At 42.2% G+C, this 27,879-nt stretch overlaps 1 protein-coding gene across 4 annotated transcripts in view; it reads left to right on the top strand.

Moving 5' to 3' along the window:
• The window catches only part of crim1 (cysteine rich transmembrane BMP regulator 1 (chordin-like)), a 110,652-nt gene that overhangs the window by 22,133 nt on the left and 60,640 nt on the right, over positions 1–27,879 (top strand). For 3 of the 4 annotated variants that reach the window (XM_061895394.1, XM_061895395.1, XM_061895393.1), the window contains exons 2-3: positions 12,433–12,591; positions 13,710–13,874. The exons of the other annotated variant lie outside the window; for it this stretch is intronic. In XM_061895394.1, coding sequence (XP_061751378.1) covers positions 12,433–12,591; positions 13,710–13,874 — 324 coding nt within the window. The remainder of the gene's footprint in view (positions 1–12,432; positions 12,592–13,709; positions 13,875–27,879) is intronic. 4 annotated transcript variants of the gene reach the window in all.

Genomic DNA, 27,879 nt, shown 5'->3' with positions numbered 1-27,879 from the left:
CATCCTCCGTGCTATTGTGAAATTTGGTCCATGTGTGGCTTAGCCCCAATGTGCCATCTTTGCTTGGCAAAAGAACAGCATAGGGTGTAAGGGGTTTGGTTCCGATGTGGCTTTGGTACAGAGGAGGCATTCCAAAACGCAGCAGGGATTCAAACCCTGAGAGTGCCCCATGCTGTGGAACAAAACAAAAATGGTCTCAAAGGCTGCAGTGGCATGGCACAACAACAGAAGAAGAAGGGTACCCCAGAATTGCTCCCGTCACCTCAGTCACTGATGTGCCCTTTACGGGCAGCAAGAAACTTCTGTCGAATAACCTCTCAAAAAGGCCCATGACATCCTTGTTCTAGTGAAAATGCATGTTCCATGTTGTCTTACAGTTAGTGTTTTTCACAGGACTGCAGTGCTGGCTGTGGGACATCATTTGTATCTAATATGTGCAATTGGCCATGATGCATTTGCATGTAATTGTAATGGATGCTGGTTAATAAGTTGCTCTTTTTTGGCCTGCAACACATCGTAAAGACAAGCTGACCATATTCCGGGTTAAAACATTACACAAAAAAACGAAGTAAAAATAGAATAAGCTAGGGCTGCTACAATTTATCGGTAAATTCCGTCCATTGACCCATTTTCTACCACTTGTTCTTCTTGGGGCGCGGGGATGCTGTAACCTATCCCAGCTGCACTCTGGTTTAAGAACGGGTACATCGTGGACCACCTCATTTCGATTACATTTATTAATTTCAATGCTGATGATGTGCATTTATTAGAAAAAGAATGAAGGCAAAATCATTTTGTATTTACATACAAAAGGTGCAATGGATTTTGCGGCGCATTTAAAGAGGTCATATTTTTTTCTACATTTTAAACAATTCCTCGTGGTCTACATAACATGTAAAAGTGTTTTTTTGGTCAAATTGCTGCCTAGATTATGTTTTATAGACCATCTGCAAGCCACTTTTTGACAAGCCAGTCTCTCAGGATGCGCCGTTTTTTGGGCAGTCTATGGCGAGGCTACTGACAGATATAAGTCAGAAATGTACGGTATTTTAAATTAGCAATGGCAAAGTGAAGGATGAATGCCCCATAACAAGAGAATGGAGAAAAAGATCTTACTTGACCACTGCACGGGCTACAATGGCAGATGCACGCACATTTTCGGGACTTATGCTGATCCCAAATTCACATAAGCAGGTACCAATGGGTATGAAAAGTTGGCTTTGCAAAATAGGTCTAAACAAAACGTTCGACAATATGTCTTTTAATAGGTGCCATTTTGTGGTCCTTATAAACACACACACACCATAATATGCACAGTACGTCTGACTACAGTAGGCATAATGCTCCGACAATCCATTAAGCGGTGAGGCTTTGTAGCTTACCAAAGTCACACTAAAACATTTTGACAGAATTTTAGCGCTGTGTCTAATGTTCTATATTCTCTATAAAACCTCAACGTTTTTGGTGTTGCTGGCTAACCTGTACCTGCAAGTGTCATTTATTGAACGGGGGCATCAACCTGCAGTCCACACGTATTTACCGTATTTTTCGGACTATAAGTCGCAGTTTTTTTTCATAGTTTGGCCCGGCATGCGACTTATACTCAGGAGCGACTTATGTGTGAAATTATTAACACATTACCATAAAATATCAAATAATATTATTTAGCTCATTCACGTAAGAGACTAGACGTTTAAGATTTCATGGGATTTAGCGATTAGGAGTGAAAGATTGTTTGGTTATTGTATAGCATGTTCTATATGTTAGTTATTTGAATGACTCTTAGAATAATATGTTACGTTAACATACCAGGCACCTTCTCAGTTGGTTATTTATGCGTCATATAACGTACACTTATTCAACCTGTTGTTCACTATTCTTTATTTATTTTAAATTGCCTTTCAAATGTCTGTTCTTGGTGTTGGGTTTTATCAAATAAATTTCCCCCCAAAAATGTGACTTATACTCCAGTGCGACTTATATGTTGACTACTCAGGACCTTCGTATTGTGAGGCAGACGCACTAACCCCTCTCCCACCGTGAAGCCCAGGACCTAAATTATTAAATCTATATAAATGACATTTGTAAAGTTACAAGAGATTAAAAGTTAGTGTTTGCGGATGATACAACAGCGTTTTGTTCAGGAGAGAACACAGAAGATAATACAAATAATAACAGAAGAAATGAACAAAATAAAAAGATGGTTTGACAAAAACATACTATCGTTGAATCTCAGTAAAACTAAAATAATGCTATTTGGTAATAGTAGAAGAGAAAGTAAAACACATACAAATAGACAGAATATAAATTGAAAGAGTAAATTAAACCAAATTTCTAGGTTAAATCAATGATAAATTGAACTGGAAATCTCACGTAAAAAAATATATAATATAAAGTAGCAAGAAGCACGTCAATAATAAAACAAAATATGTGGTAGACCAAAAAGCACTTCACATTCTCTACTGCTCGCTAGTGTTACCATATCGGAGTTCCATCCATCCATCTTTTTCCGCTTATCCGAGGTCGGGTCGCGGGGGCATCAGCCTAAGCAGGGAAGCCCAGACTTCCCTCTCCCCAGCCACTTCATCTAGCTCTTCCCAGGGGATCCCAAGGCGTTCCCAGGCCAGCCAGGAGACATAGTCTTCCCAACGTGTCCTGGGTCTTCCCCGTGGCCTCCTACCGGTTGGACGAGCCCTAAACACCTCCCTAGGGAGGCGTTTGGGTGGCCTCCTGACCAGATGCCCGAACCACCTCATCTGGCTCCTCTCGATGTGGAGGAGCAGCGGCTTTACTTTGAGCTCCTCCCGGATGACAGAGGTTTTCACCCCTATCTCTAAGGGGGAACCCCGCCACCCAGCGGAGGAAACTCATTTTGGCCGCTTGTACCCGTGATCGTATCCTTTCGGTCATGATCCAAAGCTCATGACCATAGGTGAGGATGGGAATGTAGATCGACCGGTAAATTGAGAGCTTTGCCTTCTGGCTCAGCTCCTTCTTCACCACAACGGATCGGTACAACGTCCGCATTACTGAAGACGCTGCACCGATCCGCCTGTCGATCTCACAATCCACTCTTCCCTCACTCGTGAACAAGACTCCTAGGTACTTGAACTCCTCCACTTGGGGCAGGGTCTCCTCCCCCAACCCGGAGATAGCATTCCACCCTTTTCCGGGCGAGAACCATGGACTCGGACTTGGATGTGCTGATTCTCATTCCGGTCGCTTCACACTCTGCTGCGAACCGATCCAGTGAGAGCTGAAGATTCCGGCCAGATGAAGCCATCAGGACCACATCATCTGCAAAAATCAGAGACCTAATCCCACGGCCACCAAACCGGAAACCCTCAACTCCTTGACTGCGCCTGGAAATTCTGTCCATAAAAGTTATGAACAGAATCGGTGACAAAGGACTGCCTTGGCGGAGTCCAACCCTCACTGGAAACGTGTCCGACTTACTGCCAGCAATGCGGACCAAGCTCTGACATCGATCATACAAGGAGCGGACCGCCAAAATAAGACCCCATACTCTCTGAGCACTCCTCGCAGGACTTCCTGAGGGACACGGTCGAATGCCTTCTCCAAGTCCACAAAGCACATGTAGACTGGTTGGGCAAACTCCCATGCACCCTCAAGAACCCTGCCGAGAGTATAGAGCTGGTCCACAGTTCCACGACCAGGACGAAAACCACACTGTTCCTCCTGAATCCGAGGTTCGACTATCCGGCGTAGCCTCCTCTCCAGTACACCTGAATAAACCTTAATGGGAAGACTGAGGAGTGTGATCCCACGATAGTTGGAGCACACCCTCCGGCCCCCCTTCTTAAAGAGAGGAACCACCACCCCGGTCTGCCAATCCAGAGGTACCGCCCCCGATGTCCACGCCATGTTGCAGAGTCTTGTCAACCAAGACAGCCCCACAGCATCCAGAGCCTTAAGGAACTCCGGGCGGTTCTCATCCACCCCTGGGGCTTTGCCACCGAGGAGCTTTTTAACTACCTCAGCAACCTCAGCCCCAGAAATAGGAGAGCCCACCACAGATTCCCCAGGCACTTCTTCCTCATAGGAAGACGTGTTGGTGGTATTTAGGAGGTCTTCAAAATATTCCTTCCACCTATCCACAACATCCGCAGTTGAGGTCAGCAGAACACCATCCCCACCATACACGGTGTTGATAGTGCACTGCTTCCCCTTCCGTGAGGTGGCGGTTGGTGGTCCAGAATGGCTTCGAAGCCATCCGGAAGTCGTTTTCCATGGCTTCCTCGAACTCCTCCTATGTCCGAGTTTTTGCCTCTGCGACTGCTGAAGCTGCACACTGCTTGGCCTTTCGGTACCTGTCCATTGCCTCCAGAGTCTTATGAGCCAAAAGAACCCGATAGGACACCTTCTTCAGCTTGACGGCATCCCTCACCACTAGGATTTCCGCCCCGACAAGCACCAACTACCTTGCGGCCACAGCTCCAATCAGCCGCCTCGACATTAGAGGTGCGGAACATGGTCCACTCGGACTCAATGTCCAGCACCTCCCTCGTTACATGTTCAAAGTTCTTCCGGAGGTGGGAATTGAAACTTTCTCTGACAGGAGAATCTGCCAGACGTTCCAACAGACCCTCACAATGCGTTTGGGCCTGCCAGGTCGGTCCGGCATCCTCCCCCACCATCGCAGCCAACTCTCCACCAGGTGGTGATCGGTAGAAAGCTCCGCCCCTCTCTTCACCCGAGTGTCCAAAACATGAGGCCGCAAATCCGATGACACAACTACAAAGTCGATCATGGAACTGCGGCCTAGGGTGTCCTGGTGCCAAGTGCACATATGGACACCCTTATGTTTGAACATAGTGTTTGTTATGGACAAACTGTGACGAGCACAAAAGTCCAAGTATCATTCTTCCCAATCACGCCTCTCCTGGTTTCACTGTCGTTGCCAACATGAGCGTTGAAGTCCCCCAGTAGGACAAGGGAATCACCCGGGGGAGCACTTTCCAGTACTCCCTCGAGTGTACCCAAGAAGGGTGGGTACTCTGAACTGCTGTTTGGTGCGTAAGCACAAACAATAGTCAGGACTCGTCCTCACACCCTAAGGCGGAGGGAGGCTACCCTTTCGTCCACCGGGTTAAACTCCAACGTGCAGGCTTTGAGCCGGGGGGCAACAAGAATTGCCACCCCAGCCCGTCGCCTCTCACTGCCGGCAATGCCAGAGTGGAAGTGAGTCCGACTATTTCCAGCCGGAACTTCTCCACTTCGCGCACTAGCTCGGGACCCTTTTTCCCCAGTGAGGTGACGTTCCACGTCCCAAGAGCTAGCTTCTGTAGCCGAGGATCGGACAGCCAAGTGCCCTGCCTTCGGCTTCCGCCCAGCTCACGCATCACCCGACCTCAATGACCCCTGCTATGGGTGGTGAGCCCATTGGAGGGGTGGCCCATGTTGCTTCTTTGGGCTGTGCCCGGCCGGCCCCCATGTGCCCCACCTCCAGGCCTGGCTCCAGAGGTGGGCCCCAGTGACCCGCTTCCGGGCGAGGGAAATCTGGTTCAATGATATGTCTTCTGTGACGCTTGTGTGGCATTGTAATGCCGGATTGGTTCTTCCGGGGATGCGTCGAAGCGATGAACACAACAAGGTAAGTTATAAATGGATTTATTAAATAATAAAAGGCTAGGAACAAAAACACTGCTGTAAAGAGAAAGCAAACCAAAAACAGAAAAACAGTTCCTCAGCATGTGAGCTGGAATAAACAAATGGCTTAGCGTAAAAGCTAGCGAGAATATACATACAAAGATGAAGGTCGAGAGTCGTCAGTGTTGCGCGTGGGCAAATTAGGATCCGAGACTGAACAAAGAAAAGAGGAAAGCTTATATAGGGAGAAATCAAGGAGAACCAGGTGTGTAGAAAACGAGGAGCAGGTGAAATCAATGTGTAACCATGGTAACGGACTAAACAGGAAGTAAGTGGGTCAGAAGAGAATGAAACAAAGATGGAAAAATAAACATGTGAAGATCTGAGTCACAGATCGCAACAGTATTCCCCCCCCCAAAAAGACAGATTCCAGATGTCTCAAAGAAAACAAAAACAAATAAGAAACAACTTGAACCCCCTCCCCAAAAACAGAGTCCACAAACGAAGGGAGGGCGGAGGGAGGCCACGGTGGAGGGTCGCCAAGTCGTGTGTCCCCGAATCCACCGAGGACAAGTCAAGTGGCGGCGGCGGATGGAACGCCGCTGCCGAAAAAGTTTTGGCGGGCGACCTCGAAAAGGCCACATTAGTGGCCGCCTCGCAGGATGAGGTGCCCGGCGAGGCGGACGACCCGGGCACGGCCACATCCGTGGCCGACATGGAGGAGGGAGTGTCTGGCGAGGAGGATGACCTCGCAGAGGCCACTCCCGTGGTCGACGTGGTGGACGACGCCTCAGCACCGAAATCCCAGCAGGCTTGGAAGCAGCAGACGAGGGTGCGGGGACTGCAGCCAAAGCAGGCCCGAGTGCAGCTGGCGAGGATGATGCGGGTGCTGCAGCCGAAGAAGGCGTCGGAGGCGGCCTGGGAGCCGCAGGAGTCGTCGGAGGCGGCCTGGGAGCCGCAGGAGTCGTCGGAGGCGGCCTGGGAGCCGCAGGAGTCGTCGGAGGCGGCCTGGGAGCCGCAGGAGTCGTCGGGGGCGGCCTGGGAGCCGCAGGAGTCGTCGGAGGCGGCCTGGGAGCCGCAGGAGTCGTCGGAGGCGGCCTGGGAGCCGCAGGAGTCGTGACTGGTGTGAGCTCCAGCCTCATCGTCGGCGCCGGTGTGGGCTCCAGCTTCTTCGTCGGCAGTGCTTGGCGGCGTGGAACTGGTACCGGCGCTTGTCGAGGAGCTGGCACTGGAGTGGGCTCCAGCCCTGTCGACACAGGTGAAGGTTCCAGCCCCGTCGTCGACGCTGGTGTGGGCTCCAGCCCCGTCGTCGGCGGTGCTTGGCGGCGCGGAGCTGGTACCGGCGCTTGGCGGCGTGGAGCTGGTACTGGAGTAGGCTCCAGCTCTGGAGCTGGTACTGGAGTGGGCTCCAGGCTAAAGTCTGTAACTGGTATGAGAACCAGTTCTGGGTCGGAGGCTGGTGTGAGAACCAGGTGGGAGTCTAGTGCTGGCTTGAGAACCAGGCTAGAAACATCTTCTGGTGTGAAAACCAGGCGAGAGTCTAATTCTGGCTTGAAAACCAGGCGAGAGTCATGTGCTGGTGTGAGAACCAGACTGGGAGCAGTGCAGAACACCGGTGGTGGAGGACGTGCTGGAGGTAATGACCTCGCGAGTCCGAACACCGGTGGAGGAGGTCTACAAGGCCGTTGAGACTTGGCCGGGGGAAAAACAGGTGGAGGAGGTCTACAAGGCCGTTGAGATTTGGCCGGGGGAAAATCAGGTAGAGGAGGTCTACAAGGCCGTTGAGACTTGGCCGGGGGAAAAACAGGTGGAGGAGGTCTACAAGGCCGTTGAGACTTGGCCAGGGGAAAAACAGGTGGCTGTGGTTTAGAGGGTAGTATCTGTGCTACCTCCGTAGCACAGCTATAGGTCATAGCCCCTTCCTCCAGACGGGGATCCCAGACCCGTTCCCTATGGTCAGGGACTGACCTTAAGGGAGGGTGGTGGGAGGCTTGGAGGCGGGCCGACTCCTCCCCTTTAATTTGTCCAGAATTTCCTTTAGAAAAGGGAGGAAACACCTTGGACTTGGCCGGAGAATGAGGTTTTAAAGGAGGTGTAGGAGAAAAACTAGGTGACTGAGGTTGACTAGAATAATAAGAAAAAATATCCTGATAATTCTGTATCTTGTCATGAATGTTATTGATATTCAAAAAAGGTTGGGAATGAGAATTACTGTCCACAATATAAAAATCTTCTGAAAAAATGTCATCAACAGAGGCCGGTGTTGCGTCACCGGTGGGCGTTCCCCAATTGACGTCATCGCTTGTGTCAGAAAAAGTGTCATGGCAGCTTAAGGAATGATTTGAAAAAAAACAAGCAGGATTACCGGTAATGACGGGTGAATCCTGGACGGGGTGAAACTTGCTGTGTCCATGGGGAGGAATAAGTGGTGCTGGAACATTACTGCCGTGCGGGGGGCCTCTCCACTGGACCCCCCGCCTCTTCGGGGCAGCGCGAACGGCTTCGGAGGGGACTTCAGGCCCACAGTCAAGTCTTTCCTGCTCCCAAGCCACGAGCTCCAACCACAAACCCAAGTCGAAGGGTTCCTCCCGTGGTTTCGACGCGGAAAAACATTTTGATGCTCGGATCCTACTGTGACGCTTGTGTGGCATTGTAATGCCGGATTGGTTCTTCCGGGGATGCGTCGAAGCGATGAACACAACAAGGTAAGTTATAAATGGATTTATTAAATAATAAAAGGCTAGGAACAAAAACACTGCTGTAAAGAGAAAGCAAACCAAAAACAGAAAAACAGTTCCTCAGCATGTGAGCTGGAATAAACAAATGGCTTAGCGTAAAAGCTAGCGAGAATATACATACAAAGATGAAGGTCGAGAGTCGTCAGTGTTGCGCGTGGGCAAATTAGGATCCGAGACTGAACAAAGAAAAGAGGAAAGCTTATATAGGGAGAAATCAAGGAGAACCAGGTGTGTAGAAAACGAGGAGCAGGTGAAATCAATGTGTAACCATGGTAACGGACTAAACAGGAAGTAAGTGGGTCAGAAGAGAATGAAACAAAGATGGAAAAATAAACATGTGAAGATCTGAGTCACAGATCGCAACATCTTCTACATTAAGGTCTTCGAGCTGCTCTTTGTCTGATACCTCACCTTGGACCTGTTTGCCTTGGGAGACTCTACCAGGGGGCATAAAGCCCCCGGACAACATAGCTCCTAGGATCATTGGGACACGCAAACTCCTCTACCAGGTGGCAGCTCATTTATATCCGAGTTACTGTGTAGAAATATGGGGAAATAATTACAAAAGTACACTTCATTCACTAACAGTTTTACAAAAAAGATCAGTTAGAATAATACATAATGTTGGATATAGAGAACATACAAATCCTTTATTTATTGAAACAAAGATACTGAAATTCAACGACATAGTGAATTTGCAAACAGCTGAAATTATACACAAAGCAAACTATAACCTGCTACCCAAGAATATACAACAATTTTTCTCCAAAAAAGAGGAGAAATATAATCTTAGAGAAAAATGTAATTTAAAACATTTGTACGCACGTACAACACTTAAGACCTTAAGTATATCTGTATGTGGAATTAAATTATGGAATGGATTAAGCAAAGCAATCAATGTACTAATATGATCCACTTCAAGAAAGTCTTCAAACTTAGTGTTTACAAAGTACAAAGAACAAGAACCATGATAAACGGTCTGAATATATTCATCCATTCATTCTTTCATTCTCAAAATAATCTTACTTATCTCATTGTATGAAATATAACTTACTTCACCAATTATTATTTATTTATTTTTATTGTGATTACTTATGGAGTAAATTGTGAATAAATTGAGAACGGGAAGTGAACAAAAGTTTTAGCAACTGTTATGTAAAAGAAAAGGGGTAGGATTGAATAAGCTCTGCTTTTTCCTACTCATTTTCGAACATGTTGAAAAAAGAAACTGGAAATCGTGATGTATCATGTTGTAAGCTTGCATGTTCGAAATAAACTCAAACTCAACTCAAGTCAACTAAAAGGGAACTGCACTTTTTGGGGGAATTTTGCTTATCCTTCACAATCCTTTTGTAAGACAAACACACGTTTTTCTTTTTTTTATGCATTATAACTCGTAAAAAAAATGTGAACAAAAGTCTGCTTACAGTTAGTCTGTGGGAGTAGCTCTATTTTGTCTGTAAAGCGCTTGTAATAACATCCAAACACCTCCATCAACGTTTTATATTCACGCTGTAAGTATATATGTAATGTTGGCACATTTATAATAACGTATACGTAGTTTAGTGACTTGTATTCCACAGCGGTGGCGCATTAATTTAAAAAACGCATCACAATGTTCACTTTTTCTTTCAACATCATCACTGATCCAGGTCTATAACTGTCAAAGTGTACCAACCTTTCAATTTATGTCCACATCATTTTACTGTCAAGGGGAGAAACATGATTTATAATCTAGAATAAAGTTTCACAAGCTCCGAGGCGAGAAAGCAGCTCACTTGCTCATGTCTATAGAGCAGCATAAGGAAGTTAGCTCTCTGTGATCAATGCGCTGCTGAATGTAGGTACTTAAAGGCCTACTGAAATGAGATTTTCTTATTTAAACGGGGATAGCAGGTCCATTCAATGTGTCATACTTGATCATATCGCGATACTGCCATATTATTGCTGAAAGGATTTAGTAGAGAACATCCAGGATAAAGTTTGCAACTTTTGGTTGTAAGAGAAAAGCCCTGCCTTTACCGTAAGTCGCAGACGATGACGTCACGTTTGATGTCTCCTCACATATTCACATTGTTTTTAATGGGAGCCTCCAACAAAAAGTGCTATTCGGACCGAGAAAACAACAATTTCCCCATTAATTTGAGCGAGGATGAAAGATTTGTGTTTAAAGATATTGATACAGACGGACTAGAAAAAAAAAAAAAAAAAAAGTTACAAAAAAAAATACGCGATTGCATTGTCACGGATTCCGATGTTTTTAGACACATTTACTAGGTTAATTCTGGGAAATCCCTTATCTTTCTATTGCGTTGCTAGTGTTTTAGTGAGTTTAATATTACCTGATAGTCGGAAGGGTGTCTCCACGGGTGTCTTGACGCGCAGTGTCTCAGGGGAGTCGACGGCAGCTATGGACGGCCCAAGCTCAGATTTTCTCCGGTAAGAACTGACTTTTTAACCACAATTTTCTCACCGAAACCTGCTAGTTGACATGTGGTTGGAATCCATGTTCTCTTGACCGTGCTCTGATCCATAGGAAAGTTTCACCTCCAGGAATTTTAAACAAGGAATCACCGTGTGTTTGTGTGGCTATATGCTAAAGCTTCCCAACTCCATCTTTCTACTGTGACTGAACAAATTGCAAAAGATTCAGCAACACATATGTCCAAAATACTGTATAATTATGCCGTTAAAGCAGACGACATTTAGCTGTGTGTGTGTGCAGCGCTCATACTTCCTAAAAACCGGTGACGTCTTGCGTACACATCATCACACGACGTTTCGAAGACGAAACTCCCGGGAAATTTAAAATTGTAATTTAGTAAACTAAAAAGGCCGTATTGGCATGTGTTGCAATGTTAATATTTCATCATTGATATATAAACTATCAGACTGTGTGGTGGGTAGTAGTGGGTTTCAGTAGGCCTTTAACATTGCCACTTATATTAACATTGCTGTGAAATCGACATCACATGGACAAAGATAAGACTTTCTGGAGGAAAGTTCTGTGGTCAGATGAAACAAAATGTTGTTGTTTGGCCACAACACCCAGCAATATGTTTGGAGGAGAAAAGACGAGGCCTTTAATCCCAGTAACACCAATTCCTACCGTCAAGCATGGTGGTGGTAATATGCTCTCGGCCTGTTTTGCTGCCAATGGTGCTGGTGCTTTACAGAGAATAAATGGGGTAATGAATAAGGAGGATTACCTCCAAATTCTTCAGGACAACCTAAAATCATCAGCCCGGAGGTTGGGTTTTGGGTGCAGTTGGGTGTTCCAACACGAAAATGACCACAAACACACGTCAGAAGTGGTAAAGGAATTACTAAATCAGGCTAGAATTAAGGTTTTAGAATGGCCTTCCCAAAGTCCTGATTTAAACCTGTGGACAATGCTGACGAATCAAGTCCATGTCAGAAAACCAACACATTTAGCTGAACTGCACCAATTTTGTCACGAGGAGTGGTCGAAAATTCAACCAGAAACTTGTGGATGGCTACCAAAAGCGCCTTATTGCAGTGAAACTTGCCAAGGGACATGTAACCAAATATTAACATTGCTGTATGTATACTTTTGACCCAGCAGATTTGTTCACATTTTCAATAGACTCATAATAAATGCATTAAAGAACCAAACTTCATGAATGTTTTTTGACACCAACAAGTTTTTGCTCCAATTATTCTATCACAATAAAAAAAAAAAAAAGTTGTAGAAATTATTGGAAATTCAAGACGTCCATGACATTGTTCTTTAAAAGTGTATGTAAACTTTTTATCGCGCCTGTATGTAGTCTTGTCTCTCAAAATTATTCTGATTCATAAGCAACATTTAAAAAAAATGCAGTTCCTCTTTAAGTATGAAGAGGGCTGGGATTCTTCACTAAATAAAGCAAGAAAGTTGCTACATGAGTCACTATTCTCTGGCAGACAAGGTGCTTATCTGTGAAAAAGTGGAGTTGCAATACAATTAGGCCACCTGGTAGAGTTGTAATGTCAAGCTACAGTCAGACAGTGAGTCCCATTATAACGTGTTTATGAGCGAGGGCAAGTTGGTACAATCTTATTGTTTCACTTTCATCTGCAGATCTTCCAGATAATCCAGAGGCCGGTCTTGAGGATGAGCGATGCCCCCTAATGACAGGCTGTGAAAGAGCAGACGATCAGTGTGTTTGTGATGCCAGACACTCCTGCTTGGGCTTTTTCACCTACCCAGATCGGGAAGCTTGCATGAAGGCCCATTCAGGTTTGCCAGTCTTCCCCATTTAATCAATCAAACTTTATTTATAAAGCACTTTTCATACATAAAAAGTGCAACACAAAGTTCTTTACAGACTTAAAACAATGACCCACATTCCTCACCTTCAATCAAATGAAAACACACACATATACACAGTTAATGCTTGACTGAGTACAGAGGAGCAAGGTGAAGAAACACAATCACAGGAGCCGCCTGCACCAGGAGATCATCAGACCACGGCCACCAGGGTGCTGGCACAAAGCAGCCTCACAGCCATGGCCGATATAACCCCTGATGCAGAGGGCTCTCTCTGAAGAACGCTACAAAGTAAAAATAATAAAACGTAAAATTGTAAGAACCATGAGCAAGAATAATAAATTAAATATGAGTAAAACGTATAAAGATACAAAATACATGTATGCAGTAAATGTACAATGAATAAACATAACTAAAATAAAATCTAGCATAACATATTCAAAATGAAAAGGAAAGTACAAATTACTTATTAAAAATAAATATTAGGTAAAAGCCAAATCCGTAGCTGAATTTTGGAGGTATTGTAAAGGTGCGATGACCTTTTTATAGGAAGACCAGCAAGCAAGGTGTTACAATCATCAATACGACTTGTAAATACAGGCAAGCATTACTGTCTGTGTTGCCCTGAGAGAGAATAAGGCAAACTCGAGCTATATTCTTAAGATGATAAAATACTATTTTTGTTATATTTTTGATATGTGGTACAAAACGAAGCTCAGCGTCGAAATTGACACCCAGATTTTTCCCTCCGAGTAATGGGTCAAGAACAAAGCTTGTAGTTTTGATATGTTTCTCTCCCAGGGCCTCAGGACCAACATCTAAAACTTCAGTTTTGTCCTGGTTAAGCTGTAAAAAGTTATTTGCCATCCCATCCATCCATTTTCAACTGCTTGTCCGTCTTGGGTATTTATTATCTAAAACTGTTAACTAATTTCATTATAAAAATATGATAAATCCTACTCTTAATCCACAGCAGATGTTTTTCAGAGGTGACTAACACTACCTAGATATCGTAGTCAGGATACACAATTTATGCTTTCCCACTCTCCTTTTATGACTCATTGACAACTTCTCCTGTTTTAATCCAGAGGGTCGGAACCACGAACGACACAAGCAGAAGTATGTGGGACCGTCACGTCCGGCCTGTATGTTTTCTGGATGTAACTTGACCACTGATGGCTGTGTGTGCGAGTCTCAGAGCTGCAGCCACCACTTCACCTACATCAACCGCAGCCAGTGCCAGGAAGCCGCAGGTAACCTTTTCACAACCCACGGCCTGAACCTAAAATAGCTGTACAATCAAGGTGTCAAATAAAATACACAGTATGTTGACCTAATTTAGTATTAAGACTCGTAGTAATATTTGGATTTCATTTAATAGTGTAAAGCACACCAGAGGGCAAAGAATTCAACCAGAGAGAGAGAAGAAAAACAAAGAACATTTTGTGTATAAAGAGAAGCAAGGTGTGAATTGTTTCTGCACTTAGCAGGGTGTGCTCTGACAAGAACAGTCAGTTGATGTCAAGGATTAGCATTGTGAAGCAATACAACATAAAAGAAGCAGATCTCTACCTTGCTGACAGCTTGTTAACTAACTTTAAATATCAATAAAACCCAACATAAGCCATTTTAAATAACAAAATCAAGTCAGTCATAGATCATAAACAGTGGGTTCTCTCCAGGTATTCCGGCTTCCTCCCACCTCCAAAGACATGCACCTGGGGATAGGCTGATTGGCAACATTAAAATGTGCAAATGTGAGTGTGAATGTTGTCTATCTGTGTTGTCCCTGCAATGAGGTGGCGACTAGTCCAAAGTGTACCCCGCCTTCCGCCTGAATGCAGCTGGGACAGGCTCCAGCCATTCCATGATCCCGATGGGGACAAGCGGTAGAAATGGATGGATGGACAATACTTTACTATTTTTGATTCTCTAAAAGTGTAAAAAACATGAAAAAATTGTGTTTATGTATTTTGGCTTCTCTGCCTGGTATATTAATTTACATAGCAGACCACTGGATGCCACCAATTGTATTATGTGCGTGACAATTAAAAAAAAAAAAAAAGTTTTTAATAGGATATTAGATGTTCTCCTCCTCTGCAAACATGTAAATATTAGAGGTGTGCCGATACAGCTTTTTCACTTCCGATACAACACCGTTTGGAGCTGTCATGCCAAATTTCTTCTCCCCCCCCCCCCATTTACTTCCGGGGTCATGATTAATACAGACGTTTTGTTAACGCTATATTATAAAAATATAACGCTATATTATAAAATTACAGACGTTTTGTTAAAGCTATATTATAAAAAAAAATTTAAAAACAATTTACAAACACAAGCTATGGAATGACATAAGAGGAAACGTGACCCCGGAAGTAAATGCGTCATCCCATAGATTGTTTGTAAATTGTTTTTTAATTTTTTTTATAATATAGCGTTAACAAAACGTCTGTATTTTTACAATATAGCGTTATATTTTTATAATATAGCGTTAACAAAACGTCTGTATTAATCATGACCCCGGAAGTAAATGGGCGGGGGAAGGTTTTTGTGGGGGGGAAGACATTTGGCGTGACAGAGCCTTGAGTGTTGGCCGATACCGATATTAATCCGATATGATATTTGCATAAATCGTAGTGCATACTTTTATAATTTTGTAGTGTGAAATGTTGGCAAAGGTTTGATCAAGCGAAATTAGTCAGAACAATGATTGTTATGAAATACACAAACTTTTCTTTTCAATTTCTGCTTTTAAAATGGAGTATTAATTTGTGTTTTGGCGACACCTAGTTGGTCACAATAATTCATTAAATTAAAAGCAAAGGGCAATAAGTTGAATGACGCGGACACATTTGTTACTGGATAATTTGGAGACTTTGTATCCGTACAGTATGTCGTATGAAACTATAATTACTTGATACTTATTTATATTTACAAATGTGGAGTTTTAGACTGCAATATTGTTCAATTAAGGACACGTATTACGTGCGTCTAGCTTGTGTGCTGTTGTGTGCTTAGCTGTACAGTACTTGCTAGCTCATAGTGGACAATAGACTACCATATTTACCTTTTGTGATTTACTCAAATCAAGAAAGACCAACCTTGTGTCCTTATTGGAGGACATTTAAATGTTAATGGGCTATCAAGCTTCTCACAAGTGAATGTGCTGCAGGACTGCTTGTATCGGAGCTTGTATTAGAGATTTTAGATGCAAGCTAATATCATCCGATTTATTTTTTTAATGATATTAAACCGATATCAATATTGGATCAGTATACCTAGTTAATATAGTGTATTTTCTTATAATGCTCCTGACAAACAAACAGTTATTCCTCTTTTCAACTTTAACTTTGTTATAGTACCTTGACTCGTGGAACTTCTCCAAAATAATAATCATGATTGTCTCTGTGTTTAGTTTCTTCACTTAGATCATGATCCAAGTGACTGCCTACTGAGTGATAGGAGGAACGTATCTGACCTAAGGGGATTAACCTAGTCTTAAAGCCACAAAATTTGAAACCTAAAACCTGTAGAAAACTGGAGCATTTAAAGTTAAGTCCAAAGCATGTGACTTAATTTAGGGCTAACAAATAATTGCACTTTGGCTGGCAAAGTACATATTAGAAAAAAAACACACTTTTTTTTTCATCATAGTTGATATTTGATATGTAAATATTATATCTATCTATTTCTATATCCATCCCTCCATTTTTTACTCGTCCTTTTTTGGGATCGCAGGATTGCTGGAGCCTATCTCAGCTGCATTCGGGTGGTAGGCGGGGTACACCCTGGACAAGTCGCCACCTCATCGCTATATATATATATATATATATATATATATATATATATATATATATATAAATACACATACAAACCCCTTTTTACATATGAGTTGGTAAATTGTGTTAGATGTAAATATAAACGGAATACAATGATTTGCAAATCCTTTTCAACCCATCTTCAATTGAATGCACTACAAAGACAAAATATTTGATGTTCCAACTCATTTTTTTTTTTTTTTGCAAATAATAATTAACTTAGAATTTCATGTCTGCAACACGTGCCAAAGTAGTTGGGAAAGGGCATGTTCACCACTGTTTTACATCACCTTTTCTTTTAATACTCAATAAAAGTTTGGGAACTGAGGAAACTAATTGTTGAAGCTTTGAAAGTGGAATTCTTTCCATTCTTGTTTTATGTAGAGCTTCAGTCGTTCAACTCCGCTGTTGTATTTTACGCTTCATAATGCGCCACAGGTCTGGACTGCAGGCGGGCCAGGAAAGTACCCGTATTCTTTTTTTATGAAGCCACGCTGTTGTAACACGTGCTGAATGTGGCTTGGCATTGTCTTGCTGAAATAAGCAGGGGCGTCCATGAAAAAGACGGCGCTTAGAGGCTGCATATGTTGTTCCAAAACCTGTATGTACCTTTCAGCATCAATGGTGCCTTCACAGATGTGTAAGTTACCCATGCCTTGGGCACTAATGCACCCCCATACCATCACAGATGCTGGCTTTTGAACTTTGCATCGATAACAGTCTGGATGGTTTGCTCCCCGTTTGGTCCGGATGACACGATGTCGAATATTTCCAAAAACAATTTGAAATGTGGACTCGTCAGCCCACAGAACACTTTTCCACTTTGCATCAGTCCATCTTAGATGATCTTGAGCCCAGAGAAGCCGGCGGCGTTTCTGGATGTGTTTGACAAATGGCTATCGCTTTGCATAGTAGAGCTTTAACTTGCACTTACAGATGTAGCGATGAACTGTATTTAGTGACAGTGGTTTTCTGAAGTGTTCCTGAGCCCTTGTGGTGATATCCTTTAGAGATTGATGTCGGTTTTTGATACAGTGCCGTCTGAAGGATCGAAGGTCACGGTCATTCAATGTTGGTTTCCGGCCACGCCGCTTAGGTGGAGTGATTTCTCCAGATTCTCTGAACCTTTTGATGATATTATGGACCGTAGATGTGGAAATCCCTAAATTTCTTGCAATTGCACTTTGAGAAACGTTGTTCTTAAACTGTTTGACTATTTGCTGACGCAGTTGTGGACGAAGGGGTGTACTTTGCCCCATCCTTTCTTGTGAAAGATTGAGCATTTTTTGGGAAGCTGTTTTTATACCCAATCATGGCACCCACCTGTTCCCAATTAGCCTGTACACCTGTGGGATGTTCCAAATAAGTGTTTGATGAGCATTCCTCAACTTCATTAGTATTTATTGCCACCTTTCCCAACTTCTTTGTCACGTGTTGCAGGCATCAAATTCTAGTTTGATTATTTGCAAAAACAAATGTTTATCAGTTTGAACATCAAATATGTTGTCTTTGAAACATTCAACTGAATATGGGTTGAAAATTATTTGCAAATCATTGTATTCCGTTTATATTTACATCCAACACAATTTCCCAACTCATATGGAAACGGGGTTTGTATATATATATATATATATATATAAGCGACTTTTCCAGGGTATAAATTGCCTTCCGCCCGATTGTTGCTGAGATAGGCACCAGCGCGACCCCAAAGGCCCAAATGGATGGATATACAGTATATATCTACTAGTGTGTGAGTGTGAAAGGTGTCTGTCTATCTGTGTTGGCCCCGCGATGAGATGGCGACTTGTCCAGGGTGTACGCCGCCTTCCGCCCGAATGCAGTTGAGATAGGCCCCAGCACCCCGAACGAGACAAGCGGTAGAAAATGGATAGATATCTATCTGACATTTTAAACTCTTAACAGTAAAATGTGTAAACATTTTTCAGTGGCTTATGAAATTCTCGCCACACGCACATGAACAGACAGATACGCACACCTCATTAAGTAAGAGGCAAATATGCTTCTTTCATGCTATATATCCTCACACTTGTGTGATGAAATGGTGAATGGGAAATCAAAGCTTGTGTGTCTGGCTGTGATAGTTATCTTGTCTGTCACTGTGTCCCAGGCAGACATTTTTTCTTTGTCTGGTATCGAGGAACTACCTCTTGCAGCCACTTCAGAACTTCATGGTTAGTCTACATGTTTCCTTCTTGGTAGAGCTATACTGCAGTAAGTTTGTCAAACATGTTATTGTTCTCAGGTTCAAAAGAGCCCCTTTAAATGGAATAGTTAAGGATTGCAATTTTTTCTAAATCTTAAATTAAATCTGTCAGTTTTTACAGGTAAACATTGCATCATTTTAAAAGAAACTGATTAAAAAAGAAAATGGCTGGCATGAGGTGAATCCAACCGTAACTTTAAAAATTAAAAATCTGAGCTCCATTCTTGTTGGCAACTATGGCAAATATACTTTGCGTGCGTGTGTTTGGATATATATACATTGTTTACAGTCAGAACTGTTTCCATACGCATTTGTATACTGTCTTGGTTATTACATGGATAAACACTGTGTGTAACTCCTTAGTTCACTTGCCCGCTTGATTCTGCACAATTGAATGCCTAAACAAAGAACCCCAAGTGTTGCTGACTCGGTGTCTGTATTTTTTTTTGTTTTTATTGAGTACGGCTGCCTAGTAAGCCACTATGTGTTGCATTCTGTGCAAGAGTAGTGGTGTGACTCAGGGATGCAGGCAAAGTGCAGGTAAAAATGTATTTGATCATAGCAAAATAAGGGCCCACCAATGTGGGTGGTTGGTGTCGACCATGGGTGAGCAAAAACTCTTGGTGAAGCAGGGAATTAAAAAACTCATTACAGCTTGCACAAATAATGAATGATGGTGGAAGATTGCCAATTATGGACAGGTGAGCTACCTAATTTCCAACCGAGAGCAGTTGAGCAGAACAGCCCTCACCACACGCATAAAGCAACCACCTAACATGACAATAAAGGGTTTGGTACTAAGAAAATAAGAGCGCAAACAGGAAATACAAAACTAAGGAGAATAATTAACAAATTCCAAAACTGTCATGATGAATCACAACACCCTGGAGCCAACAAACATCGTGAGTGCCAGCATTGAATAAAACCTCTGATAAGGAAGGTCATTTGTAATTTATAGTTGTTTAACACGGATTTGTACATGTAAAAGGATAATTATTTTAAAATTGTAATGTAGTGATAGGAAGGTATGAGTGATGTTGGGTAGGTTTGGGATCTATGACTGTGACATATATGTGGGTTCGGGTGAAAGAGGACAGCTGTGAGGAGATGACAGTCAAGCTTGTGAATATTTTTTTGCTGTGGTTTTTGGCCGACAGTAGCCTATTAGCAATAAAGACATTGTTAATCGACCACCTCCTCGTTGTGCTTACGTCTTGATAAAAGCTACAGTATTCTTGTTAATATTGTTTGGTGTCTTGAACGAAGTAATTGGATTAATATCATTTATTTTGGCATAATTGCTTCGGTTTTTGTTGGACCCTTTGAAATGGATGACTGATGAAATAAGAGGTACCACTATGTTTGTGTTCCGATACTAAACACTACACAAACTAATTAATAAAACTGTAAATCATGTAGTAAGTATAGTATAAAAGCAGACTGTTTGACACCCTAAGCATGTTTTGGACATTTCCAAATTTGTCCCTACCGATGTCCAATGTCCTTGTTTTCTCGCGCAATCTTGTTCTCTTCTGGTTCACAAATTGCTGACGTAATGTGGGTGCAAACATTTGGTCGCTGGCAACATGGCGAAGAGACACTCCCACATGTCCGGGGGTAGAGAGGATGTGATAAGTGTAAGGATAGGAGGGGGTGGAGGCAGATACAGGAAAATAGGAAATCACAAGTGAAGCCAAACATTTTGATGAGGTATTTCTGTCTGGGGTCTTTGCTTGGAAGGGGGCTGTTTGCTCATTTTACACTCAAGGAGAGTTTATATTTGTAATTCCTGATAAGGCAATTCAGACTGCTATTTGAAAGGAATTCCCCTCCTTTTGCCTGCGGATATCAATAAGCACAAACAATGTTTAGATGAGTCATGCAATTGGCAGCACATAAGAGAGCCTTATCAGCCTCTCACAGATAACAATATGAGCAAATATACACTTCATGACATCAGCATTAGTTACAATCCAGAAAGATGCCAACAAGAGTGTTTGTGCGGTAGTACCTTGTGTAAGCCTCACACTCTGACTTTCCAGCTAATTTGGGGCCCTAAACAGAATTATAGTTTCAATCTCTTTGTGCTTTATTCATATATTATATATATAATATGTGTCATATATTATTTATTATTATTATTGTTTATTGTGAGCGAACTGTGGTGCTGAATTTCCCCCAGGGATCAATAAAGTACTTTCTATTCTATTCTATTCTATTCTATTCTTAGACATTACAAGTCGGATTGATCGCTGCTGGCTAGCAACAAGGTGAGTCATTTAAACCGAGGGTGTTACTTCCCTTTTAATATTGTTTTGTTTAATAAACTATTGATAAAGTAAGAATCTTTATCCCAATTCTTTAATGTACTTGCGATATAAATGCATCACAACAAACAGAACCTTGCTCTGTTTTCTTATTAGTAAAAAGAAAGTAAAACAGGAAGAACCTTCATTGTACAACTTGATGAGCAAAACAATGCCAATGACCAAAATATTAACTCTAAGTATTTTTTATGTAATAAAGAGAGCACTTAAAAGGTGAGTAAATTATCTTTTTTTACTTTGTGAAAAGGAAACGTTCTGCTTTCAGACTTAAATGCTAACTAATTGGTTGATTTAGCAATGCCTGTTATGTCAAGAAAACCTAATTTGTTTATAGAGATGAAACAATCGGTATTAATGATAAACTGATGTAAAACTTAATGTTAGCGTTTTAAATAAAAATGATCAGAAACAAAGATTGATAACCACACTTTGATAAGCAACGTGAATGTTCCTGGCTCGATCCCTGCAATAATCATGTGGTTTAATCAGCATCTTGATATATCACACCTGTGAGGTGAGATGGATTATCGTGGCAAAGAAGTGCTCACTAACACAGATTTAGACAGATTTGTGAACAGTATTTGAGAGAAATGGGTCTTTTGTGTAAATAGTATACACTTTAGATCTTTGAGTTCAATGTAAAATGGGAGCAAAAACAAAAGTGTTGCATTTATATTTTTGTTCAATATAGTACCGTGATAATGACAACCGTGATCATTTTGGTCACAATGTACTTGATTTGAGATTTTCATCTTGTTAATCCTTATTTGTTTTCTTTGCTTTCCGTCTTGAGTTGTATGGACTATAGTCGAGTTTGATAACCGTGTTTATACCTGAACAAATAAACCACATCAAGTTGGAAAATCAGCCTGTAACTTGCCTGAATAAACTAAATTATTTCACCTGTCACCTAATACATATGTCTCTGTAATGGAAGAGATCATTTCCAAACCATACCTCTTTACTGCCTTCTGGGGTTTTTGTACTGTGTATATACAGTATGAGTGGTTCAACTGTAAAGCCCTATTGTTTAATTACTTCCGAGATATAGATGTTGGGATCAAGTGTGTCACAGTTGGTCTTCGCTTTAATATCAGTCCTGCTCTTTGGTTGCCATTGGCCTCATCTCTTTTTGTAATGCCGTTCTATCACGTTAATAAGATCTTGGCCATGATCTCAATTTCCCCTCCACTCATACTTGCTGCAGCACACAGCAAACAATGCCGACTCTCCCAGTTGTAACTGCTTGGTTGCCCCAGAGCTACGCCCCTACACTTGTACACAAGTGACGGCCTTTGATGTGTACCCTTTGTGGAGTAACTTTATAGAACCTGAGGACAGACCAGAACCCTGCACAGGCCAGCTGGACTAAGACAGCTTTGTTTCCCTGCTGACTTGCTTCCAAAGTCAGTTGGTGAACAGAACTCACATTGTGTGCTTTTTTTTCCATGAGTAAACGAAGGCTGTCAACACAAGCCTCCTCTGCCTGGTTCAAGCGCTCTGGATTGGGGAAATACTGCTTGCCTTGTGGCCTGGTTGAAAGTGAAGAAAACACCCATTTAGAAAGTGTTTTTCTTTGCATTATTTACAAAAGACTTCATTTTGTGGTAATGGTGCAATTTCCTTATCCCACCTCATGGATGACTCTCATCTCTGGGTACCTATAGATTTTTTTTTTTTGCATGACCATGACTGGTGTGCAGGTTTATTTTTCAAGCGGTGGAATTCTGTTTGCCAGCATAATACTGTGCAAAAGCTTGAAATGAGATTCCTGCAAAGACACTTTATCAAGCATAACAAATCAGGCTTTTTGTGTATGTGCAAACATGGGTATATGGCCGCTATTATAATTGGAAAAAGGGATTCTAATTACAGCCGTCTCTGCTCAGTGAGAGGACACAAACAGCACAGAAAAAAATTCATTCGCTGTTGACTTTTCCCATCCTCTATTGTGCTTGAAAATGTGCCAGACCGAAAATTATATTAATTGGACCTGCAGGGGAGGAACGGTTTTGCAGACGGATTTGATTTATTCTGATCATTTGAATGACAATGGTGGGTAAGACAGCTGCTTTCCCAGTGCACTCTAACCCCAGCTATTATCAGCGTGAAAGAGCAATCAACATTCTCGGGGAGATATACAATACACGGAAAGTGTTTTTCAGTGCAGAACGAGATCATTCAATGGCATTTTCTATGACTTAGAGCCGCATGAGGTTTTCATATGCAAAACCAATTTTCAACTGACGTTTAGCAGACAGTGTTAGACTGCATTGTAGGTAATCCATTTAGAATGTCCTGGACGTTTATTTAGGTCCAGCATTGAAATTAGGCCAAAATTAATTTCCCTCGTTTTCTATGCCTCCTTTCAAAGTTTATCAATGAGAGTTTTGTGACAAACCTCGCTGTTCCCAGGTGAAGCAGTACAGTAAAGATACCTCACACGCCTGCTCTATTTGGGCAAGGGCAAAAAAAACCAGAATGTTTTTCCAAGCTTCAGTTTCATCTTTCAGTACCTTACCCACCGAATTACATACGCAGCAGTTACTGTCAAAAAGGCAAATGACCGTTTTCATTTAAAACAACATTAAAAACATCGCAACATTTTTGTGAGTTGAAATACAACTTATTTAGCTCATGTACCATTCAACATAAAATAGTGATAGGAATTTTAGCTATTTTATGGGAGCTGGTTCTTTTGGCCCGGCACCCTAAAAATAGCTTGTGCTCTAACAAAACATTCTCACCATTTGCGTTTGTTTTTCATACAAAAGTTGCACCGGATTAAAAGGCACATTATAGCGATCCTATTATCATTTTAATATATAACGGTGTTTCTTTGGTCAAAATAGATTGTTTTACAGACCATCTTTAAAGGCCTGCTGAAATGAGATTTTCTTATTCAAACGGGGATAGCAGGTCCATTCTATGTGTCATACTTGATCATTTCGCGATATTACCATATTTTTGCTGAAAGGATTTAGTAGAGGACATCGCCGATAGTTCGCAACTTTTGGTGCTGATAAAAAAGCCTTGCCTGTACCGGAAGTAGCAGACGATATGCACGTGACGTCACGGGTTGTGGAGCTCTTCACATCTGAACATTGTTTACAATCAAGGCCACCAGCAGCAAGAGCGATTCGGACCGAGAAAGCGATGATTTCCCCATTAATTTGAGCGAGGATGATAGATTCGTGGATGTGGAAAGTGAGAGTGAAGGACTAGAAAAAAAAAAAAAGACTAGAAAGTGAGAGTGAAGGACTGGGAAAAAAAAGAAAAAAAAGACTATATAAAGTGGGAGCGATTCAGATGTTATTAGACAAATTTACAAATGTATTATTCTGGAAAATCCCTTATCTGCTTATTGTGTTACTAGTGTTTTAGTGAGATTATATGGTCGTACCTGTACAACCTGAAGGTCGGCCCCGCATCTTTCTTTAGCACCAGTCGACGGGTGGTGGCGATGCCCATCTCTGCCCTTCGCAAGGGACCCTCTTCGAAACACAATCTTTCGAAATGATCGCTGCATAATACACTGTACTTTGTGTGTTTGGTCCAATCCAACAGTGTTCGCTTGACCGCTCTGTTCCATAGTAAAGCTTCACCGTCATCCTTGGGGAATGTAAACAATGAAACACCGGCTGTGTTTGTGTTGCTAAAGGCGGCCGCAATACACCACTTCCCACATACAGCTTTCTTCTTTGATCTCTCCATTATTCATTGAACAAATTGCAAAAGATTCAGCAACACAGATGTCCATAATACTGTGGAATTATGCGATGAAAACAGACGACTTATAGCTGGGAACGGTGCTGGAACAAAATGTCCTCTACAATGCGTGACGTCAAGCGCACGCATCATCATACAGCGACGTTTTGGCATGATACTGCCGCGCGAACTTTAAAATTGCAATTTAGTAAACTAAAACGGCCGTATTGGCTTGTGTTGCAATGTTAGGATTTCTTCATTGACTTCATCAGACTTCATCTTCATCAGACTGCGTGGTTGGTAGTTGTGGGTTTCAGTAGGCCTTTAAGTCGCTTTCTGACCGTGTCTTCAAGATACGCTGTTTTGTGGGCGGTCTTATTTACGTGGCGCCACTTCGACAGCGTCTTCTCCCCATCATCTTTGTTGTATCGGTAGTTTTTAGCACGTTTACTAACAGATTTAAGTCAGAACTATGCGCTACTTTGTATTAAAATGGCAACAGCGGTAATGCCCCACAGCAAGAGGATAGAAAAAAAGGATCTTATTGACTGCAGGGTGGTGTACAATGGCAGACACGTGCACATTTTCTGGACTTAAGCCTGTCCCAATTTCCAAACAGCAAAAACCGATTCGTTTTTTGTTTTGTTTTGCATACTAGGTTGAAACAAAACACCAGATAATAGGGGCCATTTTGAGGTCCTTAAATTCACATCATAATAATACCCGTATGATGACTACGGTAGTTGTATTGTTCCGACAATCCATCAAGCTTACCAAAGTCATACTAAAATTTTCTGACAGATTTTTTATTTTTGTGTGTAATGTTCTATATTCTCAATGAAACATCAAACTTTTTATGTCACTTGCTAACCTGTACTTGCCAGTCATTTAGTGAACAGGGGAGCGTCAACCTGCAGTCCACATGCATCTCTTGTGTGTGTGACTGCCATCCACTGGTCACACTCATATTTACATAATGTACCAAAAAAAAATTGCTTCAAGGTCAGAAAGCACAACCAGAATAAATCCGTACATTAGACGCACTGGGCTACGAGGCACACTGTCAATTTTTGAGAAAATTCAAGGATTTTAGGTGCATCTTTTAAAGTCTGGCATGCTTCTGGTTGAATTTTTGACCACTCCTTGACAAAATTGGTGCAGTTCAGCTAAATTTGTTCGTTTTCTTACATGGACTTGTTTCTTCAGCATTGTCCACATTTAAGTCAGGACTTTGGGAAGGCCATTCTAAAACCTTAATTCTGGCCTGATTTAGCCATTCTTTTACCACTTTTTTTGATGTGTTTGCTGTCATTGTCCTGTTGGAACACCCAACTGCGCCCAAGACCCAACCTCCGGGCTGATGATTTTAAGTTGTCCTGAAGAATTTGGAGGTAAACCTCCTTTTCATTGTCCTATTTAAAGCACCAGTTCCATTGGCAGAAAAACAGGCCCAGAGCATAATACTACTACCTCCAGGCTTGACGGTGGGAATGGTGTTCCTGGGATTGTAGGCCTCACCTTTTCTCCACCAAACATATTGCTGGGTATTGTGGCTAAACAGCAAAATTTTTGTTTCATCTGAACACAGAACTTTCCCCCAAAAGGTCTTATCTTTGTCCATGTGATGTCAGATGAAACAAAAATTGAGCTGTTTGGCCACAATATGTTTGGGGGAGAAAAGATGAAGCCTATAATCCCAGGAACACCATTCCCACCGTTCAAGCATAGTGGTGGTAGTATTATGCTCTGGGTCTGTTTTTCTGCCAATGGAACTGTTGCTTTAAATGGGACAATGAAAAAAGATGATTACTGTATTTCCTTGAATTGCCGCCGGGCATATAGTATGCGCCTGCCTTGAATTACTGCCGGGTCAAACTCGCTTCGCAAAATTTTCAAAATGGGGGAGGCTGATTTCAACACCGGTAATTTGAAATCGCAGAAAGGGAAGAAGATTAAGAGCTATTTAGTAGGATTTAAGGTCCAAGCTATTGAATACCGGTATGCTAAAAAGAACAGTAATCAGCTATGTTTTATCAACATACCTGTGGAGCCAAGGGTCCGACAGACAGGCAGGGCACGCTGGAGCCCTGCCCAAGGTGGCGGCGAGGGAGCGGAGAGGAGGAGCGGAAGAGCGGAAGAGCGACCTGCACTGAGGTTTTATTGAAAAATAAACAAAGTCAATCTGCTCAAGCCATGTCCTTCCTTGGTGGTCCTGGGAACTTGCAAGACGACGGCTTGACCGTCACAATACCGTAGCTGCGTGTGTTAAATATGAGTCATTAAATGACTCCTGCCTCCTGGTGGTAGACGGCGCTAGTGATCCTTCTTGCGACTACTCTGCTGCAGAAGAAGTGAAATGTGTGACGTGTATTGTGCTGGGACGGATATGATGCGGTGGATGCACGACGGACCTATGCTGGCTATGTAAACAACCGGGCTGAAATAAAGCATGTTCCAGTCCTAAATGCCCAGTGTATTATTTATACAATAACACTTCATGTTTGCAGCGGTGGGATAAAGAGATCACCCACGGAGCAGAACGGGAGGGAGTTGTCCGAGGATAATTCTGTTGTCGCCCGCACCCGAGCTAACTGATAGCAGCGGTCTGATAGCAGTTTTCTAAACTGGACTTTCAATCGAGGCAGATGGTAATAAAGGAAGATGTCCATTTAGACGGAGAGACTTTTAAAACTAAAGAAAGATAAGGAAGTCTTCTATAAACAAGTTATCGATGCTTTTGATCAGAAGGAGCTGGTATGGATTTCATTTATAAGTAAAGGTAAGGCCATTTTTCATTTATTTTTTATTTAGCCTTTATTTAACCAGGTAAAATCCCATTGAGATCAAAGATCTCTTTTCCAAGGGAGACCTGGCCAAGAGTGCAGCAGCAAGGTTACATTAAAAACAAGAAACAACACATAAAACATCACATTTACAACATTAAAACTTGGTCATATGACACGTGCATACGGACAAGGTAGACTGCAATCCTTTCACAGAAGCTTTAAACTCATTTAATGTAACAAGGGTTTTAAGTTGACTATTTGATTGTAGTTTATTCCAAGCCTTTGGTGCTGGAAATAATCATTAAGTTTTTATTTATTTATATGTGCTTTTCATTATGGTATCCTTACATCAAACTAAATTTTTTACTGCATGCCTTTGGTAAGTGCCAGAGTGA

The sequence above is a fragment of the Nerophis ophidion genome, linkage group LG03, assembly GCF_033978795.1.
Source record: "Nerophis ophidion isolate RoL-2023_Sa linkage group LG03, RoL_Noph_v1.0, whole genome shotgun sequence".
Lineage (NCBI taxonomy): Eukaryota > Metazoa > Chordata > Actinopteri > Syngnathiformes > Syngnathidae > Nerophis > Nerophis ophidion.
This window is presented reverse-complemented; position numbering and strand designations above follow the sequence as displayed.